This window comes from Pseudophryne corroboree, chromosome 2, assembly GCF_028390025.1.
Source record: "Pseudophryne corroboree isolate aPseCor3 chromosome 2, aPseCor3.hap2, whole genome shotgun sequence".
In the NCBI taxonomy this organism is placed as follows: Eukaryota; Metazoa; Chordata; class Amphibia; order Anura; family Myobatrachidae; genus Pseudophryne; species Pseudophryne corroboree.
In genome coordinates, this window is record NC_086445.1 from 921,171,246 (window position 1) to 921,191,577 (window position 20,332).

Consider the following 20,332-nt stretch of genomic DNA (forward strand, 5'->3'; position numbering starts at 1 on the left):
TGGTTAATCTGTGGGGGTTTTTTTATAGTGTGCAGTGGCATAGGTAAGTATACTGCATTCACTAATAATCTGCTGAAAATACAATACAAGAAAGACAAAAAAACATATAATACATTGTAAACTTTTAGTGAGTTTAACAAAGAACACAAATTTCCACATAAACAATTAAACATGGTCATTTTTTGTACAGAAGACATGAACAAGTCTTAACACTGGGTGTATAAACTAGGGAGCCAAACACTTTTTGGGATTTCAGGCACTTTGTGACTTTTGAAGTGATAATATACAAAAATATCCTGAGTTTCTAGGAGGAAACCACTAGATCAAAAATACTGCTTGCCTTACATAAAATATAATATGCCAGAATTACCATATATTGACAGAACTTGAGGTGACATTTTAATGTGATATGCGGTTGAGCTACTTTTTTCTGTTAGCAGTGTCTACAAAAGGTGGCTAAGGGTCTGAGGGTGGTGTCCTGGTGGTCCTTCAATAGTATTACCCTGCTCTACGTACGGACCATGTCACTATCCCCTCACCTCAGTCACAACTATCTGAAATAAACTCATTTCTGATAGGCTCATAAAGCTTTACAGACATGTGTGGATGGTTTACGTAAAACTTTTATAAGTCAACTTGTATTTTAGGTTTAGTGGTCCTGAAAGGCCTCTGTAAGAAGTCTCAACTGGTAAACATTCGTAGTTTCTGGTGAAGAAGGCTGGTGTTTGCTGGCTGGTCTAGTAGAAGCCATCTCCACTCTCTCCTCGCGTGACTGCCTGCATGGCCTGCTCCGGCATCAGGGACGGGTCCGTTAGAATGGACGTTGAGGTGCTGAGCTGACACAATGAACTCAACACCGCTAGATTAGAAAAAAGAAAGTCAAGTATAATCTCTCTCTTCTTTCTTTCTTTATATATATATATATATATATATATATATACACACATACACATATACATACATACATACATAGACACACAGGTTGAGTATCCCTTATCCATAATCCAAAATCCCACATTTTTGGATCCGCTGCTGAGATAATGAAACATATATATGTATATTATATTATATATTTATATAATATATCCATATACACAGATAATGTATAATATATATGTCATTATCTCAGTAGGGGACCCAAAAATGTGGGATTTTGAAATTTGTATAAGGGATACTCAACCTGTATATATATATATATATATATATATATATATATATATATATACATATAGTCTTGGAAGATCCTGCACTCTCATCAAAAGTAATAACGACGGCGGGTGCTCCTAATGACCTGAGAGGCCACCAATATACCACAACAACCACCAAGGTGGAAGGTGCACTCACGCCCAGAAATTAGTCTCTGAAGTCACTTGTAAATTCAGTATATTTTTATTCGGGTTCACTGTTGATGCCGTATTTCATCGACGTTTCGGTCCTTATGCGGACCTTTATCAAGATTGGCACTTAAATCACCTATACAATCAGAAACAGTTACAATTAATATGTATAAGAACCCAGATTTATTCAACACCAACACCACCAGTGCCTCCCAGGCCCTGAAGACTGTCACAAAAACCAGAAAACGTATTAAAAAGCTGTTTTTTTATATATGTAAAAAAGAGATACTTGAAAGTAATCCACGTGTGATGAAAGAGACACCTCCACCGTTAGGACTATCTGTTTAGATAGGCAAATGATTACCTGGACGGCAAGCCAGATCACTCAGATGCGTGGAATGGCCTTCAAAGTTGGCAACATGCCTGATCACATAATGAAGTTAAAAAGCCTATAACGTAGGGGAAGCTGCAAGGCGTAGTCACCTATTAGATAAATAACAGAGTAACTACACCATAAGAAAATACACTAACAACGTCATTTTGGAAAAGATCATACCTAGTTACATGTAGAAATAGCTCATGGCAGCTTGTGGGCTCTGTACATGTGTCAGACACTCAGTCTGTAAGGAGGCACAACAGGAAAAAATAATCACCAACCGTAATCATGTGTCAGAAGGGAGCTGCAGGAGAACCATACTCACTGCTCAAGTGTCCAGAGCCAAATGGAAGCTGCATAAAGTTCAGCCTCAGCTGAGCACTATTTAAGGATCAACCACAGGAAGTGCCAATTAGGGAGATTAGTATAAACCCAGTCTCTCATTAACTGATCACCTCTCAGATAACTAACTCAGACCAACTGGGTAAAACGTTACAGGGTTCACAGGACAGGCAGTGGCTATCGCTAACGCACGGCTACTTAAATGAGTGTATTTTAACGATTTAGAAGGGCAACTGCCGGAGACGCGTCTTTTGCGTTCCACCGACCGGAACTCCATGCGTTCCATTCCGCGGAAGTGGCGCTGGCCGGAAGTCTCTGCGTTCCACTCGCGGAAGGAACCGTAATTAGGCTTATCCACTGGCAAATGTTTAAAGGAGGTGTACAACCTAGAGGGGGGTGTTCACAGAGAATGAACACTCCCCCAGGTGGAATCATCAATGTACAGGTCCACTCATAGCTCACAGGGACTCGGAGGTATACCGGAGGTCACCTCACGTATAATCCTGGATTAACCTATGTGTAGCCTGTCAATCACCACAGAAGAAAAAGAGTGCAAATGTAAATAATGATCCATAATATGAAATGTCAAAAATGACATAAGAGGGCACCAAATCAAATGACCACAACTCACCCTATGCATACAAACTAACATATATCTGATCAACAAAGGCAAATTGAATACTGATGTGAGTGTAATATCTTTATAGTAATACATTGGTATAATGTAGTAAAAGATTTTAAATAATAAAAGGGAATAGTGGGTGGTGTGGTCATTGAAATTGGTGAACCCTCGTGACTAGTATAGGACCTGGGAAGGCTCCGGGAAACAGCAGAAAAATATATATAAAAAACATAAGCAAGGACGTATAAATAACTGTCCTTACCTTCTTAATCTCTATACATAAAAAGAACATACAAAAATGAAAAAAATAAAACATAGAACATAGAACATATAAAACACAAATCAAAACCCAGCCTGTATATGCTGATTGTATCACAGTGCCCTATGTCCCTGAAACATACAAAGTGTGTTCCAAGGTATCCAATCAACTATGGCAAAATAAAATTCTAAAGAAAAATATTAAGGGGGTTGGCCTCATTGAGGCCCTTTGGTGACACTGTATTGAGTTTGTGTATCCAAAAGCTTTCCTTCTGTTTAAGTAACAAGGTGCGATCGCCTCCACTAACAGGTGGCGGCACCCAGTCAATCAGCTGACACTTCAGGGCAGATACTTGATGTCTAACTGACAAAAAGTGCCGTGCTACCGGTTTGTCAGAAAAGCCCACATTGAGGGCCGTGTGTATGGATGACCGATGGTTTGCCATCCTGTTGCGAAAGGGACGCGCAGTTAGTCCGACATAACATAACCCACATGGGCACTTTAGAAGGTAGACGACATGATCCAGTCGACAGTGGAGATGATATCTGATGAAGATTTTTTTCCCTGTGTGTGGGTGATACAAAAAAGGACCAGTGATCATAGATCTGCACGTTGTGCACCCCCCGCAAGAAAAACTGCCAGGTTTGGCTTGCATAAGCTGGATTTGAGATGTGTTCTGTTCAGGGAAAATCGTGGGTCTCATTAGTAATTGCTTTAGGTTGGCCCCTCGTTTGTATGCAACCATAGGAGCAGGTGTTTTAAGAAAAGGCAAACTGTTGTCGGTGGCTATTATTGGCCAATGTTTCCGTAGGGCCTTTCTGGTTGCACTTGTGGAACCATCATACTGAGTGGAACAAATCATCCGATTGTTACGAATGGGGTTTTTAACCTGTTGTCCATGAAAAATGCTGTTCGCTTTATTACGACAGCGAGTAAGTACACTGCTAGTGTACCCTCGCTCCAGAAAGCGAGAAGTGATCTCGTTACATTGTTGATCTTTGAGTGCTGCGTTGGAATTGATCCTCATGGCTCTGAGGTACTGGGATATGGGCAATCCTTCCTTGAGGGCTGGGGGATGATGGCTGCTAGCATGCAAGGTCAGATTGCGGTCCGTGGGTTTACGGTACAACGAGGTGTCCAGTCGGTCACCATTTCTGGTGATACTGACATCCAGGAAAGTGATGTTAGTGGCCGATACTGTGTATGTGAACTTGATAGGATTATCCAAAGCATTCAATTGGTTCACCATGTCAAGAAACTCAGACTCGGTGCCCTCCCACAGCAAGAAGACGTCATCAATGTACCGTTTAAAGAAGGCAATCTTATGCCCATACCTAGGTAACAGGTACGTATGTTCATAGTGCGCCATGAACAGATTAGCGTAGGCGGGGGCCAAATTAGACCCCATCGCGGTTCCGGCGATTTGAAGAAAATAATCATTTTTATACATAAAGTGGTTGCACGTAAGAACCAATGAGGTCAGTTCCAACACAAACTCAGTGGGGTAATCTTTGCAGGGGCTGTTGGAAAGAAATTGACGTATAACATCCAAACCTAAGTGGTGTGGTATAACGGTATAAAGGGACCCCACATCCATAGTAGCCAGAAGAGTGCCTTCACTAAGATGGGTAAATGTCCGTAGATGTGTGAGGAAATCCCCAGTGTCCTTTAAATAGCTATCAGTTTTTAATACCAAAGGCTGTAGGATACTGTCAATAAAGACAGCAATTGGCTGTAACAGAGAGCCTTCCGCGGCAATAATGGGTCTGCCGGGAGGGTGAACTAATGTCTTATGAATTTTGGGCAGAGTGTATAGGATAGGACACCTGGGTGAATTGATGGTCAAATATTTTAATGTGTCTTCACTTATGTAGCCCTGCTCAAAACCTAACTTCAGAAATTGATCGATTTTAGATTTGATTTTAGGAACCGGATTGGTGGTTAATTTCTGATAGGTCATGTCATCTGCTAATTGTCGGTTGATCTCCATGTCATAGTCTGTCCAATCTTGGACGACTATTGCTCCTCCCTTATCCGCCGGGCGGATGACTATATGGGGAGAATCCTTTAAAGTTTTTAATGCTTTCCTCTCGGCTATGGACAGGTTATCAAACATCCTTTTGGGGGGTGAGCTCTCAGAGTCTCTTTGGACTAACCGTAAATAGGTTTTGATGCTGGGATTGGAGGATGGAGGATCGAATGTCGATTTGGGTCTGAATTGAGGTATCTCTTTGTTAGTGGATTTGTTAGCAAAGAACTCCCGCAGACGGAGGGAGCGGCCAAATTTATACTGATCTATAGTTTGTTGGAATGAATTAATTCTGCATGTGGGGACGAAAGATAAACCTCGGGCAAGAAGTTTAGTTTCCGCTGGACTCAGTTCTACGCTAGATAGATTAAAGACATTGTCACCTACTGTCTCCTCCTCCCTCTTCTCTTGGTACCCCCCTCTCCTCGGGTGCGGTCTGTGCCGCTTCTGAGAACCCTGGAACGGGTAGAGGAGGCCTCTCCTCCTCGATCTAAAAAACGAGTGGAGTCGTTGTTCCCTTCGTAGTAATCGGTGTCTGAGGAAGAGGCGGAGGAAACAAATTCATGGGCAAACGGTTGGGCCCTTCGCCTAGTGTATTGTCTATTCTGACGTTCACTAGTATTGTTTCCAAGTAACCAGCGGTATACAGTATGCGTTTGGTAGTCGTTAGTTACAGTGGACAATTTTTTTCGTTTGAAAGAAATTAGATCACGTTTATAAGTGTCCACCTGTGTCTGTAAACGTTCGATCCAATTTTGGGTTTTGTCATTCTGCAGCACGGTGGTGTGAGATTTGATGGTAATATCCACTTCAGTAGATAATTTCTTTAACTCAATGCCAACTTCCTCCACTACCAGGGTCATGAGGTCAAGCGAACATTTGTTCAATACTCCACACCACCGGCTGCAGAAGACAGGGTTGTTTCTACCCAATGTTGGAACGTTAGAGATACGGAAACCCCGGGGGATTTGTTTTCTCCTGAGGTATTCCGACAAAAATTGACCATGTAAAGTCAAATCAACCTCTTTTTGTCTGTGTTTAAGCACTTTGTAAAACAAATCCACAGGGGTTTCGGCTGGTAAGGCCTCAAACTCTAATTTATCGAATAGTAATTTTTCAGTGTCCTCATCCGTAAATGAAACTATACCAGTTTCAGCTTTGGCCAGTAGGCCATCGTCCAACAAATATACCCCGCTCTGAGTCATAACACTCTTTAGACTGGAAAACTCAAACAGGTATAGCAATTAGATTAATAACATACTAAACATGACAAACAAAACATGTAAGGTTCCCGGAAATAAAGGTGGTGATCGGTGAAGAAGTCCAATCCGGTATGTTGGATGGGTGTCAGGAAGTAGGAACTGCGTATAGTAGTTCGAACAAATGTAGTCTTGGAAGATCCTGCACTCTCATCAAAAGTAATAACGACGGCGGGTGCTCCTAATGACCTGAGAGTCCTAACGGTGGAGGTGTCTCTTTCATCACACGTGGATTACTTTCAAGTATCTCTTTTTTACATATATAAAAAAACAGCTTTTTAATACGTTTTCTGGTTTTTGTGACAGTCTTCAGGGCCTGGGAGGCACTGGTGGTGTTGGTGTTGAATAAATCTGGGTTCTTATACATATTAATTGTAACTGTTTCTGATTGTATAGGTGATTTAAGTGCCAATCTTGATAAAGGTCCGCATAAGGACCGAAACGTCGATGAAATACGGCATCAACAGTGAACCCGAATAAAAATATACTGAATTTACAAGTGACTTCAGAGACTAATTTCTGGGCGTGAGTGCACCTTCCACCTTGGTGGTTGTTGTGGTATATTGGTGGCCTCTCAGGTCATTAGGAGCACCCGCCGTCGTTATTACTTTTGATGAGAGTGCAGGATCTTCCAAGACTACATTTGTTCGAACTACTATACGCAGTTCCTACTTCCTGACACCCATCCAACATACCGGATTGGACTTCTTCACCGATCACCACCTTTATTTCCGGGAACCTTACATGTTTTGTTTGTCATGTTTAGTATGTTATTAATCTAATTGCTATACCTGTTTGAGTTTTCCAGTCTAAAGAGTGTTATGACTCAGAGCGGGGTATATTTGTTGGACGATGGCCTACTGGCCAAAGCTGAAACTGGTATAGTTTCATTTACGGATGAGGACACTGAAAAATTACTATTCGATAAATTAGAGTTTGAGGCCTTACCAGCCGAAACCCCTGTGGATTTGTTTTACAAAGTGCTTAAACACAGACAAAAAGAGGTTGATTTGACTTTACATGGTCAATTTTTGTCGGAATACCTCAGGAGAAAACAAATCCCCCGGGGTTTCCGTATCTCTAACGTTCCAACATTGGGTAGAAACAACCCTGTCTTCTGCAGCCGGTGGTGTGGAGTATTGAACAAATGTTCGCTTGACCTCATGACCCTGGTAGTGGAGGAAGTTGGCATTGAGTTAAAGAAATTATCTACTGAAGTGGATATTACCATCAAATCTCACACCACCGTGCTGCAGAATGACAAAACCCAAAATTGGATCGAACGTTTACAGACACAGGTGGACACTTATAAACGTGATCTAATTTCTTTCAAACGAAAAAAATTGTCCACCGTAACTAACGACTACCAAACGCATACTGTATACCGCTGGTTACTTGGAAACAATACTAGTGAACGTCAGAATAGACAATACACTAGGCGAAGGGCCCAACCGTTTGCCCATGAATTTGTTTCCTCCGCCTCTACCTCAGACACCGATTACTACGAAGGGAACAACGACTCCACTCGTTTTTTAGATCGAGGAGGAGAGGCCTCCTCTACCCGTTCCAGGGTTCTCAGAAGCGGCACAGACCGCACCCGAGGAGAGGGGGGTACCAAGAGAAGAGGGAGGAGGAGACAGTAGGTGACAATGTCTTTAATCTATCTAGCGTAGAACTGAGTCCAGCGGAAACTAAACTTCTTGCCCGAGGTTTATCTTTCGTCCCCACATGCAGAATTAATTCATTCCAACAAACTATAGATCAGTATAAATTTGGCCGCTCCCTCCGTCTGCGGGAGTTCTTTGCTAACAAATCCACTAACAAAGAGATACCTCAATTCAGACCCAAATCGACATTCGATCCTCCATCCTCCAATCCCAGCATCAAAACCTATTTACGGTTAGTCCAAAGAGACTCTGAGAGCTCACCCCCCAAAAGGATGTTTGATAACCTGTCCATAGCCGAGAGGAAAGCATTAAAAACTTTAAAGGATTCTCCCCATATAGTCATCCGCCCGGCGGATAAGGGAGGAGCAATAGTCGTCCAAGATTGGACAGACTATGACATGGAGATCAACCGACAATTAGCAGATGACATGACCTATCAGAAATTAACCACCAATCCGGTTCCTAAAATCAAATCTAAAATCGATCAATTTCTGAAGTTAGGTTTTGAGCAGGGCTACATAAGTGAAGACACATTAAAATATTTGACCATCAATTCACCCAGGTGTCCTATCCTATACACTCTGCCCAAAATTCATAAGACATTAGTTCACCCTCCCGGCAGACCCATTATTGCCGCGGAAGGCTCTCTGTTACAGCCAATTGCTGTCTTTATTGACAGTATCCTACAGCCTTTGGTATTAAAAACTGATAGCTATTTAAAGGACACTGGGGATTTCCTCACACATCTACGGACATTTACCCATCTTAGTGAAGGCACTCTTCTGGCTACTATGGATGTGGGGTCCCTTTATACCGTTATACCACACCACTTAGGTTTGGATGTTATACGTCAATTTCTTTCCAACAGCCCCTGCAAAGATTACCCCACTGAGTTTGTGTTGGAACTGACCTCATTGGTTCTTACGTGCAACCACTTTATGTATAAAAATGATTATTTTCTTCAAATCGCCGGAACCGCGATGGGGTCTAATTTGGCCCCCGCCTACGCTAATCTGTTCATGGCGCACTATGAACATACGTACCTGTTACCTAGGTATGGGCATAAGATTGCCTTCTTTAAACGGTACATTGATGACGTCTTCTTGCTGTGGGAGGGCACCGAGTCTGAGTTTCTTGACATGGTGAACCAATTGAATGCTTTGGATAATCCTATCAAGTTCACATACACAGTATCGGCCACTAACATCACTTTCCTGGATGTCAGTATCACCAGAAATGGTGACCGACTGGACACCTCGTTGTACCGTAAACCCACGGACCGCAATCTGACCTTGCATGCTAGCAGCCATCATCCCCCAGCCCTCAAGGAAGGATTGCCCATATCCCAGTACCTCAGAGCCATGAGGATCAATTCCAACGCAGCACTCAAAGATCAACAATGTAACGAGATCACTTCTCGCTTTCTGGAGCGAGGGTACACTAGCAGTGTACTTACTCGCTGTCGTAATAAAGCGAACAGCATTTTTCATGGACAACAGGTTAAAAACCCCATTCGTAACAATCGGATGATTTGTTCCACTCAGTATGATGGTTCCACAAGTGCAACCAGAAAGGCCCTACGGAAACATTGGCCAATAATAGCCACCGACAACAGTTTGCCTTTTCTTAAAACACCTGCTCCTATGGTTGCATACAAACGAGGGGCCAACCTAAAGCAATTACTAATGAGACCCACGATTTTCCCTGAACAGAACACATCTCAAATCCAGCTTATGCAAGCCAAACCTGGCAGTTTTTCTTGCGGGGGGTGCACAACGTGCAGATCTATGATCACTGGTCCTTTTTTGTATCACCCACACACAGGGAAAAAAATCTTCATCAGATATCATCTCCACTGTCGACTGGATCATGTCGTCTACCTTCTAAAGTGCCCATGTGGGTTATGTTATGTCGGACTAACTGCGCGTCCCTTTCGCAACAGGATGGCAAACCATCGGTCATCCATACACACGGCCCTCAATGTGGGCTTTTCTGACAAACCGGTAGCACGGCACTTTTTGTCAGTTAGACATCAAGTATCTGCCCTGAAGTGTCAGCTGATTGACTGGGTGCCGCCACCTGTTAGTGGAGGCGATCGCACCTTGTTACTTAAACAGAAGGAAAGCTTTTGGATACACAAACTCAATACAGTGTCACCAAAGGGCCTCAATGAGGCCAACCCCCTTAATATTTTTCTTTAGAATTTTATTTTGCCATAGTTGATTGGATACCTTGGAACACACTTTGTATGTTTCAGGGACATAGGGCACTGTGATACAATCAGCATATACAGGCTGGGTTTTGATTTGTGTTTTATATGTTCTATGTTCTATGTTTTATTTTTTTCATTTTTGTATGTTCTTTTTATGTATAGAGATTAAGAAGGTAAGGACAGTTATTTATACGTCCTTGCTTATGTTTTTTATATATATTTTTCTGCTGTTTCCCGGAGCCTTCCCAGGTCCTATACTAGTCACGAGGGTTCACCAATTTCAATGACCACACCACCCACTATTCCCTTTTATTATTTAAAATCTTTTACTACATTATACCAATGTATTACTATAAAGATATTACACTCACATCAGTATTCAATTTGCCTTTGTTGATCAGATATATGTTAGTTTGTATGCATAGGGTGAGTTGTGGTCATTTGATTTGGTGCCCTCTTATGTCATTTTTGACATTTCATATTATGGATCATTATTTACATTTGCACTCTTTTTCTTCTGTGGTGATTGACAGGCTACACATAGGTTAATCCAGGATTATACGTGAGGTGACCTCCGGTATACCTCCGAGTCCCTGTGAGCTATGAGTGGACCTGTACATTGATGATTCCACCTGGGGGAGTGTTCATTCTCTGTGAACACCCCCCTCTAGGTTGTACACCTCCTTTAAACATTTGCCAGTGGATAAGCCTAATTACGGTTCCTTCCGCGAGTGGAACGCAGAGACTTCCGGCCAGCGCCACTTCCGCGGAATGGAACGCATGGAGTTCCGGTCGGTGGAACGCAAAAGACGCGTCTCCGGCAGTTGCCCTTCTAAATCGTTAAAATACACTCATTTAAGTAGCCGTGCGTTAGCGATAGCCACTGCCTGTCCTGTGAACCCTGTAACGTTTTACCCAGTTGGTCTGAGTTAGTTATCTGAGAGGTGATCAGTTAATGAGAGACTGGGTTTATACTAATCTCCCTAATTGGCACTTCCTGTGGTTGATCCTTAAATAGTGCTCAGCTGAGGCTGAACTTTATGCAGCTTCCATTTGGCTCTGGACACTTGAGCAGTGAGTATGGTTCTCCTGCAGCTCCCTTCTGACACATGATTACGGTTGGTGATTATTTTTTCCTGTTGTGCCTCCTTACAGACTGAGTGTCTGACACATGTACAGAGCCCACAAGCTGCCATGAGCTATTTCTACATGTAACTAGGTATGATCTTTTCCAAAATGACGTTGTTAGTGTATTTTCTTATGGTGTAGTTACTCTGTTATTTATCTAATAGGTGACTACGCCTTGCAGCTTCCCCTACGTTATAGGCTTTTTAACTTCATTATGTGATCAGGCATGTTGCCAACTTTGAAGGCCATTCCACGCATCTGAGTGATCTGGCTTGCCGTCCAGGTAATCATTTGCCTATCTAAACAGATAGTCCTAACGGTGGAGGTGTCTCTTTCATCACACGTGGATTACTTTCAAGTATCTCTTTTTTACATATATAAAAAAACAGCTTTTTAATACGTTTTCTGGTTTTTGTGACAGTCTTCAGGGCCTGGGAGGCACTGGTGGTGTTGGTGTTGAATAAATCTGGGTTCTTATACATATTAATTGTAACTGTTTCTGATTGTATAGGTGATTTAAGTGCCAATCTTGATAAAGGTCCGCATAAGGACCGAAACGTCGATGAAATACGGCATCAACAGTGAACCCGAATAAAAATATACTGAATTTACAAGTGACTTCAGAGACTAATTTCTGGGCGTGAGTGCACCTTCCACCTTGGTGGTTGTTGTGGTATATATACATATATATATTTTTTTAAAATATAAATATATATATATATATATATCACACATTATAAAAATATAACATAAATACACAGAAAGCAATCGTGCTTATTATAAGAAAGCAAATGCGCAGTTCCTCAGTATTGTGTTTGATATACCAGTGTATGGGATACCGACCATGGAATCCTGATGGTCGGAATCCCAACAGGGAAAGGTAAGTAAACTTACCTTCCCCCCGGTCCCTAGCCCTAACCCACCCTCCCCGTAGCCTAAACCTTACCCTAACCCTCCCTGTGGTACATTCCTAACCCTAATCCCCCCGCCCCCCACCGTGGCTTACCTCTCGTGCCGCGAGGTGTTAGCTTTTTGGCATTGGATGCCAGGATGGTGAATCTATTTGGGATTCTGTATGGTGTCGGTATTCTGTCAGGATCCCAACAGCCGGGATCCTAACTGGATCCCGTTCCTTAGCATATGCCAAATGCTGGATAACGGTCCTAATATACGATTTCCCGTATCCCACAGTGAATAAAACCTGGATCCCCAAATGTTTAAACCTGACTGGTAGCATCCAAAGCAAGTACAGAGACATTCAGGCTGCATTTCTTCTTCTATACTGTATGTACGGTTATTACCAAGAGCAAGACATCCAGTGCAATATTGCATTCTATCTTTGGGAGCACACAATGTTACTGTGCTATACTGCAATGTGTTATTAAATATAACAATTATGGTTAAGAAAGGGACACTCAGAAATCACCAGAGTACCCAGATCTGTCCTATGGTTTTTAGGCAGAGGAGAGACATAGGGGGAGATTTCTCAAAGCTTGGAGAGAGATAAAGTGGAATGAGATGAAGTACCAACCAATCAGCTCCTGTCATTTTTTAAACACAGCTGGAACATGACAGTGAGAAGCTCATTTGCTGGTACTTCATCTCTCTCCAAACTCTGATAAATCTCCCCATAAGTCCTACACCAGAGCTGAATACAGTAGATAGGTAAGGATAGGGTACAATTAACGGTACAATAATAGGAAAATCAGTACTGAAATGTGAAGACTATGGGGGTGGAACAATTGGTACTTCTGGAATAAGTAAACTGCACCCAATTCCTGGGGGTAAGTTTTAGGATGTATAATACTGTATTTTGGATGACCACCGTACAGAAAGTCATATGATAACACAAAAATTAATGCAATTTTCAATAAGTTAAAAAAACAAAACCCAAAAAACAGTTGTAGCATAACATTCTACCATATGTTGTAACAAAGGGAAAATGTAGGCGTTTGGTACAGTATGTTAGTTTTTTCAGTAACTGTATCCAGTCTATAGTATATGAACGGCTTCTCAATAAAGCCACTGCATTGGTCTTCTCCCATGTACGCCTGTGCTATCATCACAACTGTCACATGGAACGGCATACAATGTTTCCTTGTTATACAATGCATTGCTGCTTCCCATACATACTAGGTCTCAGTGCAGGCAGGGAGCAGTGCTGGTCTAGCCACTCCAAAGATGTCTGCCTCAGATCTGTCATGCTGGCTGTGGACACCATACGGTTGAATGATTCAAATAGAGGACGGATAAGGAGGCTGAACTATAGTCAGTTAAGGAATCAACCAGGATAAATGTGTTTTGTTTTTTAAATTCAAAATATATGAAATCATACAAGAGCCACACAGGGACAGATTAAGACCCCACGCGGCTGGCAAAAGAAATCTTGAGGCCCAGTACAGTGATATCTCTGAGGCCCCCTCAGATTATTTATATTTATATATATAATTATTGTTATTATTGAATATATGTATATATACACTGCTCAAAAAAATAAAAGGAACACTTAAACAACACAATGTAACTCCAAGTCAATCACACTTCTGTGAAATCAAACTGTCCACTTAGGAAGCAACACTGATTGAAAATCAATTTCACATGCTGTTGTGCAAATGGAATAGACAACAGGTGGGAATTATAGGCAATTAGCAAGACACCCCCAATAAAGGAGTCGTTCTGCAGGTGGTGACCACAGACCACTTGTCAGCTCCTATGCTTTCTGGCTGATGTTTACAACCCACACAAGTGGCTCAGGTAGTGCAGCTCATCCAGGATGGCACATCAATGCGAGCTGTGGCAAGAAGGTTTGCTGTGTCTGTCAGCGTAGTGTCCAGAGCATGGAGGCGCTACCAGGAGACAGGCCAGTACATCAGGAGACGTGGAGGAGGCCGTAGGAGGGCAACAACCCAGCAGCAGGACTGCTACCTCCGCCTTTGTGCAAGGAGGAACAGGAGGAGCACTGCCAGAGCCCTTCAAAATGACCTCCAGCAAGCCACAAATGTGCATATGTCTACTCAAACTATCAGAAACAGACTCCATGAGGGTGGTATGAGGGCCCGACGTCCACAGGTGGGGGTTGTGCTTACAGCCCAACACCGTGCAAGACGTTTGGCATTTGCCAGAGAACACCAAGATTGGCAAATTCGCCACTGGCGCCCTGTGCTCTTCACAGATGAAAGCAGGTTCTCACTGAGCACATGTGACAGACGTGACAGAGTCTGGAGATGCCAAGGAGAACGTTCTGCTGCCTGCAACATCCTCCAGCATGACCGGTTTGGCAGTGGGTCAGTAATGGTGTGGGGTGGCATTTCTTTGGGGGGTCGCATGTGCTCGCCAGAGGTAGCCTGACTGCCATTAGGTACCGAGATGAGATCCTCAGACCCCTTGTGAGACCATATGCTGGTGCGGTTGGCCCTGGGTTCCTCCTAATGCAAGACAATGCTAGACCTCATGTGGCTAGAGTGTGTCAGCAGTTCCTGCAAGACGAAGGCATTGATGCTATGCACTGGCCCGCCCATTCCCCAGACCTGAATCCAATTGAGCACATCTGGGACTGTCACGATCCGGGTATCTGGACGCCATTACTTACCCTTCAGATGCCTCCTAAGGCGGGCTCAGCGTTCCAGGACCGGATTCCGCTGTTCCTGAGTTTCCACATGCAGAGTGGTCTTTTCATCAGCCGCGGCCTCCGCTGTGCCCGCGTGGTTAAATGTGCATCTATCAGCCTGGCGTCTCCTGTCTCCAGTGGCCGGCGCCGCCATTACTGTTTCCCAGACCACATGGATTACAAACCAAACTTCCCTCCAAGTGTCTGCATGGGCGCAGCCATCTTGGATTCTGTCATCTGATCATTTCCACCAATCTGCTGTCTGTGTTGTTGATTTGCATAATTGCCTAGCCAACCCCTTCCTTGCTGCAGGTATAAGTAAGCTGTACCTGAGCAAGGAAGACGTCAGTGCTTTGGTTGTCAAACCTAGTTCCTGTTTGTCTCTCTTCTATGATTGTCTTCCAGGTTCCAGCTCCTGTCTCAAGACTTCCACCATAGAGACCCGCACCAGCATTCCACCTGCGGTGTAGCCTGACTCTCCAATCCATTGTGGATTCATCTGTTTCCAGCTACAACACTACCTGCTTCCAGCCTCAGCTTCCAGCAGAGTACAGCTTCCCTTAAAGGGCCGGTGTCCTTTCTACACTTTACCACTCTCCACCGGAATTATTATTTCTCCGCTCTCAAGTTCTACATTTCAGTTCACATTTCATCGCTCCCAAAGTTCATTTATTATTTAACTGGTTCCAGCCAGTATCCACTCCGTGCTAACAACAGTCTGGTTCCAGCCAGTATCCACAGCAGCTGTTTTACCTTCAGCAACCCAGCTCTTCCTGGAACACCAGCTGGTACAATCCTGGGTTATCTCCATTGCTACAGCCGGGCCTGGTAAGGACTTTCCATCTAGAAGATCATAAGAACTATCTCACACTACCAGTGCCCTGTGGCTCCTGCCATGCTGTAGTACTCAGGAACTGTATTTATTCTTTGCTGACTTTTACGTTTTCTTTTATTGCTGCTGTGATGCGGAGTTGTCATAATAAACATCATTGACTTTTATCTAAGTTGTCGTGGTCACGCCTTCGGGCAGTTATTATTCATGTTACTTACATGTCCAGGGGTCTGATACAACCTCCCAGGTTCCGGTACATCTCAGCCCCTACAACTGAGGCTGCCTCCCGTCAGCTCAGGCCCTCAGTTGTGACAGTAAGCACTGACCTAATGAATCCAGCCGGAGACCAGGATCAAGCGGCCAGGCCGATGCAAGAACTGGCAGCCCGACTAGAACATCAGGAGGCTGCACAGGGCCACATCATCCGCTGTCTCCAGGATCTCTCTACTCGGCTGGATGGGATTCAGACAACTCTCCGTGGATCAGGCGCGTCTGGTGCGTCAACCACAGTGACTCCAGCTATAACCCCACCCACCTTACCCATTTCTGCTCCACGTCTTCATCTTCCAACGCCAGCAAAATTTGACGGATCTCCAAGATTCTGCAGGGGATTTCTCAACCAGTGTGAGATTCAGTTTGAGCTACAACCTGGCAATTTTCCCAGTGACCGTACAAAAATTGCCTACATTATTTCTCTTCTCAGTGGCTCAGCCCTTGATTGGGCATCACCGTTATGGGAGAGGTCCGACACCCTGCTATCTTCTTACACTGCATTTGTGTCAACATTCAGGCGCATCTTCGACGAGCCAGGCCGGGTAACTTCAGCTTCGTCTGAGATTCTCCGTTTACGCCAGGAATCACGTACTGTAGGACAATATCTTATACAGTTCCAGATCCTGGCATCCGAACTGGCATGGAACGACGAGGCCCTGTATGCTGCATTCTGGCATGGTTTATCCGAGCGTATTAAAGATGAGTTAGCTACCAGAGACTTACCCTCCAAGTTAGATGAGCTAATCTCACTTTGTACGAAAGTTGACTTACGTTTCAGAGAGAGAGCAACTGAGCGTGGAAGATCATCTGCTCCAAAATCTTCTACTCCTCCTCCTCGCCAACTGTCACCAACTACAGATGAACCCATGCAAATTGGCCGTTCCCGTTTAACTCCTGCTGAGCGCCGAAGACGTCTCTCCGAGTTTCTCTGTCTGTATTGTGCAGCTCCGTCTCACACCATTAATGCCTGTCCCAAACGTCCGGGAAACTCCAAACCCTAGCTCGCCAAGGAGAGGGCCGGCTAGGAGTAATGATCTCCTCTCCATCTCCTCAAGATTGTAACCTCCCAGTCTCGCTTCAAGTTGCTCAACGTTATCAGAACGTCATTGCCCTCCTGGATTCCGGAGCAGCTGGGAACTTTATTACTGAAGCCTATGTTAAACGGTGGTCCCTACCCACCGAGAGACTTCCTTCGTCCTTTTCCTTAACTGCTGTGGATGGCAGTAAAATTTTTGATACAGTTATTTCTCTAAGGACTCTACCAGTTCGTCTGAGAGTGGGAGTTCTTCATTCCGAACTTATTTCATTTTTAGTGATTCCAAGAGCCACACATCCTGTGGTCCTGGGCCTTCCATGGCTCCGTCTTCACAATCCTACAATTGATTGGACGACTACGCAAATCCTGGCATGGGGTTCCTCCTGTACTAAGACATGTTTGTTTAAAGTGTTGCCTGTCTGTTCTTCCTCCCCCAGGTCGTCTGATGTTCCACCTCCTCCATATCAAGATTTCACGGATGTGTTCAGTAAAGCTTCTGCTGATATCCTTCCTCCTCATAGAGAATGGGACTGCCCGATTGATCTCGTTCCAGGGAAGGTTCCACCTCGAGGCCGAACTTATCCGTTGTCTCTCCCCGAGACACATTCTATGGAGGAATACATTAAAGAGAACCTAGCAAAGGGGTTCATTCGGCCTTCTTCTTCTCCAGCCGGCGCAGGCTTCTTTTTTGTAAAGAAGAAAGATGGTGGTCTGCGGCCGTGCATCGACTACAGAGGTTTGAACGACATTACCATCAAGAACCGCTATCCTTTACCCCTGATTACTGAGCTCTTTGACAGAGTTAGCGGAGCTACCATCTTTACAAAGCTGGACCTGAGAGGTGCATACAATCTCATCCGGATCCGTGAGGGTGACGAGTGGAAGACCGCATTTAACACCCGTGACGGACATTATGAGTACCTCGTCATGCCCTTCGGATTGAGCAATGCTCCAGCTGTCTTCCAGCATTTCGTCAATGAGATCTTCAGAGACATTCTATACCGTCATGTCGTGGTCTATCTAGATGATATCCTCATTTTTGCCAACGATTTAGAGGAACATCGTTTCTGGGTAAAGGAGGTTCTGTCCCGTCTCCGTGTCAATCATCTCTACTGCAAATTAGAGAAATGCGTCTTTGAAGTCAAGTCCATTCCGTTTCTAGGGTACATTGTGTCCGGTTCCGGACTAGAGATGGATCCTGAGAAACTACAAGCAATCCAGAATTGGCCGGTACCCTTAACCCTCAAAGGGGTCCAGAGGTTCTTAGGGTTCGCCAATTATTACCGAAAGTTTATACGAGACTTTTCCACCATTGTGGCGCCTATTACTGCTTTCACCAAGAAGGGTGCTAACCCGTCCAAGTGGTCTGAAGAAGCCATGCAAGCTTTTCATCTTTTAAAACAGAGGTTCATCTCTGCACCTGTCCTGAAACAGCCTGACATCGACTCTCCTTTCATCTTAGAGGTGGATGCCTCCTCCGTTGGAGTAGGAGCGGTGTTATCTCAGAGGGCTAAAGATGGTCATTTACATCCTTGCAGTTTCTTCTCACGGAAGTTCTCCCCAGCGGAGCGCAACTATGCCATTGGCGACCAGGAGTTGCTAGCCATCAAGCTCGCTCTAGAGGAGTGGAGATATCTGTTGGAGGGAGCTTCTCATTCAATCACCATCCTTACAGACCACAAGAACCTTCTATATCTAAAAGGCGCACAATGTCTCAACCCTCGTCAGGCCAGATGGGCACTTTTCTTTTCCAGGTTCGACTTTAAACTCCAGTTCTGTCCGGGCTCTCAGAATCGCAAGGCCGATGCCCTTTCCCGCTCATGGGAGCAAGAAAATGAGTCAGAGTCTTCAGACAAGCATCCTATTATAAATCCGTTGGCATTCTCCACGGTAGGGATGGACTCTACGCCCCCATCAGGGAAAAGTTTTGTGAAGCCGACACTAAGGAAGAAGCTCATGCATTGGGCCCATGCTTCCCGTTTTGCCGGACATACAGGTATCCAAAAAACCCTGGAGTTTATCTCTAGGTCCTATTGGTGGCCAACTCTGAAAAAGGACGTTTTGGAGTTTATTGCATCTTGCCCAAAGTGTGCTCAACATAAAGTATCCCGCCAGTCGCCTGCGGGGCAACTGGTTCCACTATCTGTTCCCCGTCGACCATGGACCCATTTGTCGATGGATTTTATTACAGATTTGCCCATGTGCAACAAGTTCAATACCATCTGGGTGGTAGTTGACCGGTTCACCAAGATGGCACACTTCATTCCTCTCACCGGTCTTCCGTCAGCTTCCAAGTTGGCTCAAGTATTCATACAAGAGATCTTCCGACTCCACGGTCTTCCAGAAGAAATTATCTCAGATCGAGGAGTTCAATTCACAGCCAAATTCTGGCGAAGTTTATGTCAAGTCCTCCAAGTCAAGTTAAAGTTTTCCACGGCTTACCATCCTCAGACCAATGGTCAAACTGAGAGGGTGAATCAGGACTTGGAGGCCTTCCTCCGCATCTATGTGTCCTCCTCTCAAGATGACTGGGTTCAATTACTTCCCTGGGCCGAGTTCTGTCATAACAACCAGTATCATTCTTCATCTTCCTCAACACCATTCTTCACCAACTTTGGATTCCACCCTAAAGTCCCTGAGTTCCAACCGCTTCCAGCAACTTCTGTTCCCGCAGTGGATATCACCTTGCATCAGTTTGCCAATATCTGGAAGAGCGTACGATCAGCTCTGCTCAAGGCATCGTTCAGGTACAAGAAGTTTGCGGATAAGAAGCGTCGAGCAGTTCCTGCTCTCAAGGTGGGTGATCGGGTATGGTTATCCACGAAGAATTTGAGGTTAAGAGTTCCCAGTATGAAGTTTGCACCTCGCTACATCGGTCCTTTTAAAATTGATCAAGTCATCAATCCTGTTGCTTACAGACTCCAGTTACCTCCCTTCTTAAAAATACCCAGGACATTCCATGTTTCCCTGTTGAAACCGCTAATCTTGAATCGGTTTCATTCCTCACTTCCACCAACTCCGAAAGTCCAAACTCAACGAGGCGTTGAGTATGAAGTGGCCAAGATCCTGGACTCACGTCACCGTTACGGTCAACTTCAGTATCTCATTGACTGGAAGGGCTATGGTCCTGAAGAACGCTCTTGGACCAATGCCTCTGACGTCCATGCTCCTGCCTTGGTCCGAAATTTCCACGCAAAGTTTCCTTTAAAGCCTAAGAAGTGTCCTGGGGCCACTCCTAAAGGGGGGGGTGCTGTCACGATCCGGGTATCTGGACGCCATTACTTACCCTTCAGATGCCTCCTAAGGCGGGCTCAGCGTTCCAGGACCGGATTCCGCTGTTCCTGAGTTTCCAC

The 20,332-nt window shown here is 44.4% G+C and overlaps 1 protein-coding gene and 1 long non-coding RNA gene across 3 annotated transcripts in view; one reads left to right on the plus strand and one right to left on the minus strand.

Annotated features, from left to right (window-relative positions):
* Positions 1 to 105: 105 nt before the first annotated feature.
* MLXIPL (MLX interacting protein like) overlaps positions 106 to 20,332 on the minus strand; it is a 298,532-nt gene continuing 278,305 nt past the window's right edge. Inside the window, exons 16-17 of one of the 2 annotated variants that reach the window (XM_063956160.1) lie at positions 13,365 to 13,494; positions 106 to 859 (exon numbers count right to left, since the gene is read on the minus strand). In XM_063956160.1, coding sequence (XP_063812230.1) covers positions 738 to 859; positions 13,365 to 13,494 — 252 coding nt within the window. In that variant the 3' untranslated portion in view covers positions 106 to 737. Of the gene's footprint in view, positions 860 to 13,364; positions 13,495 to 20,332 lie in introns of those variants that run through there. The other variant, XM_063956161.1, reaches the window with a different exon arrangement.
* Positions 11,154 to 11,874, plus strand: LOC134986673 (uncharacterized). Its single transcript, XR_010192507.1, has 4 exons — positions 11,154 to 11,177; positions 11,259 to 11,322; positions 11,396 to 11,514; positions 11,743 to 11,874. It is a non-coding gene; the product is annotated as an uncharacterized LOC134986673 (long non-coding RNA).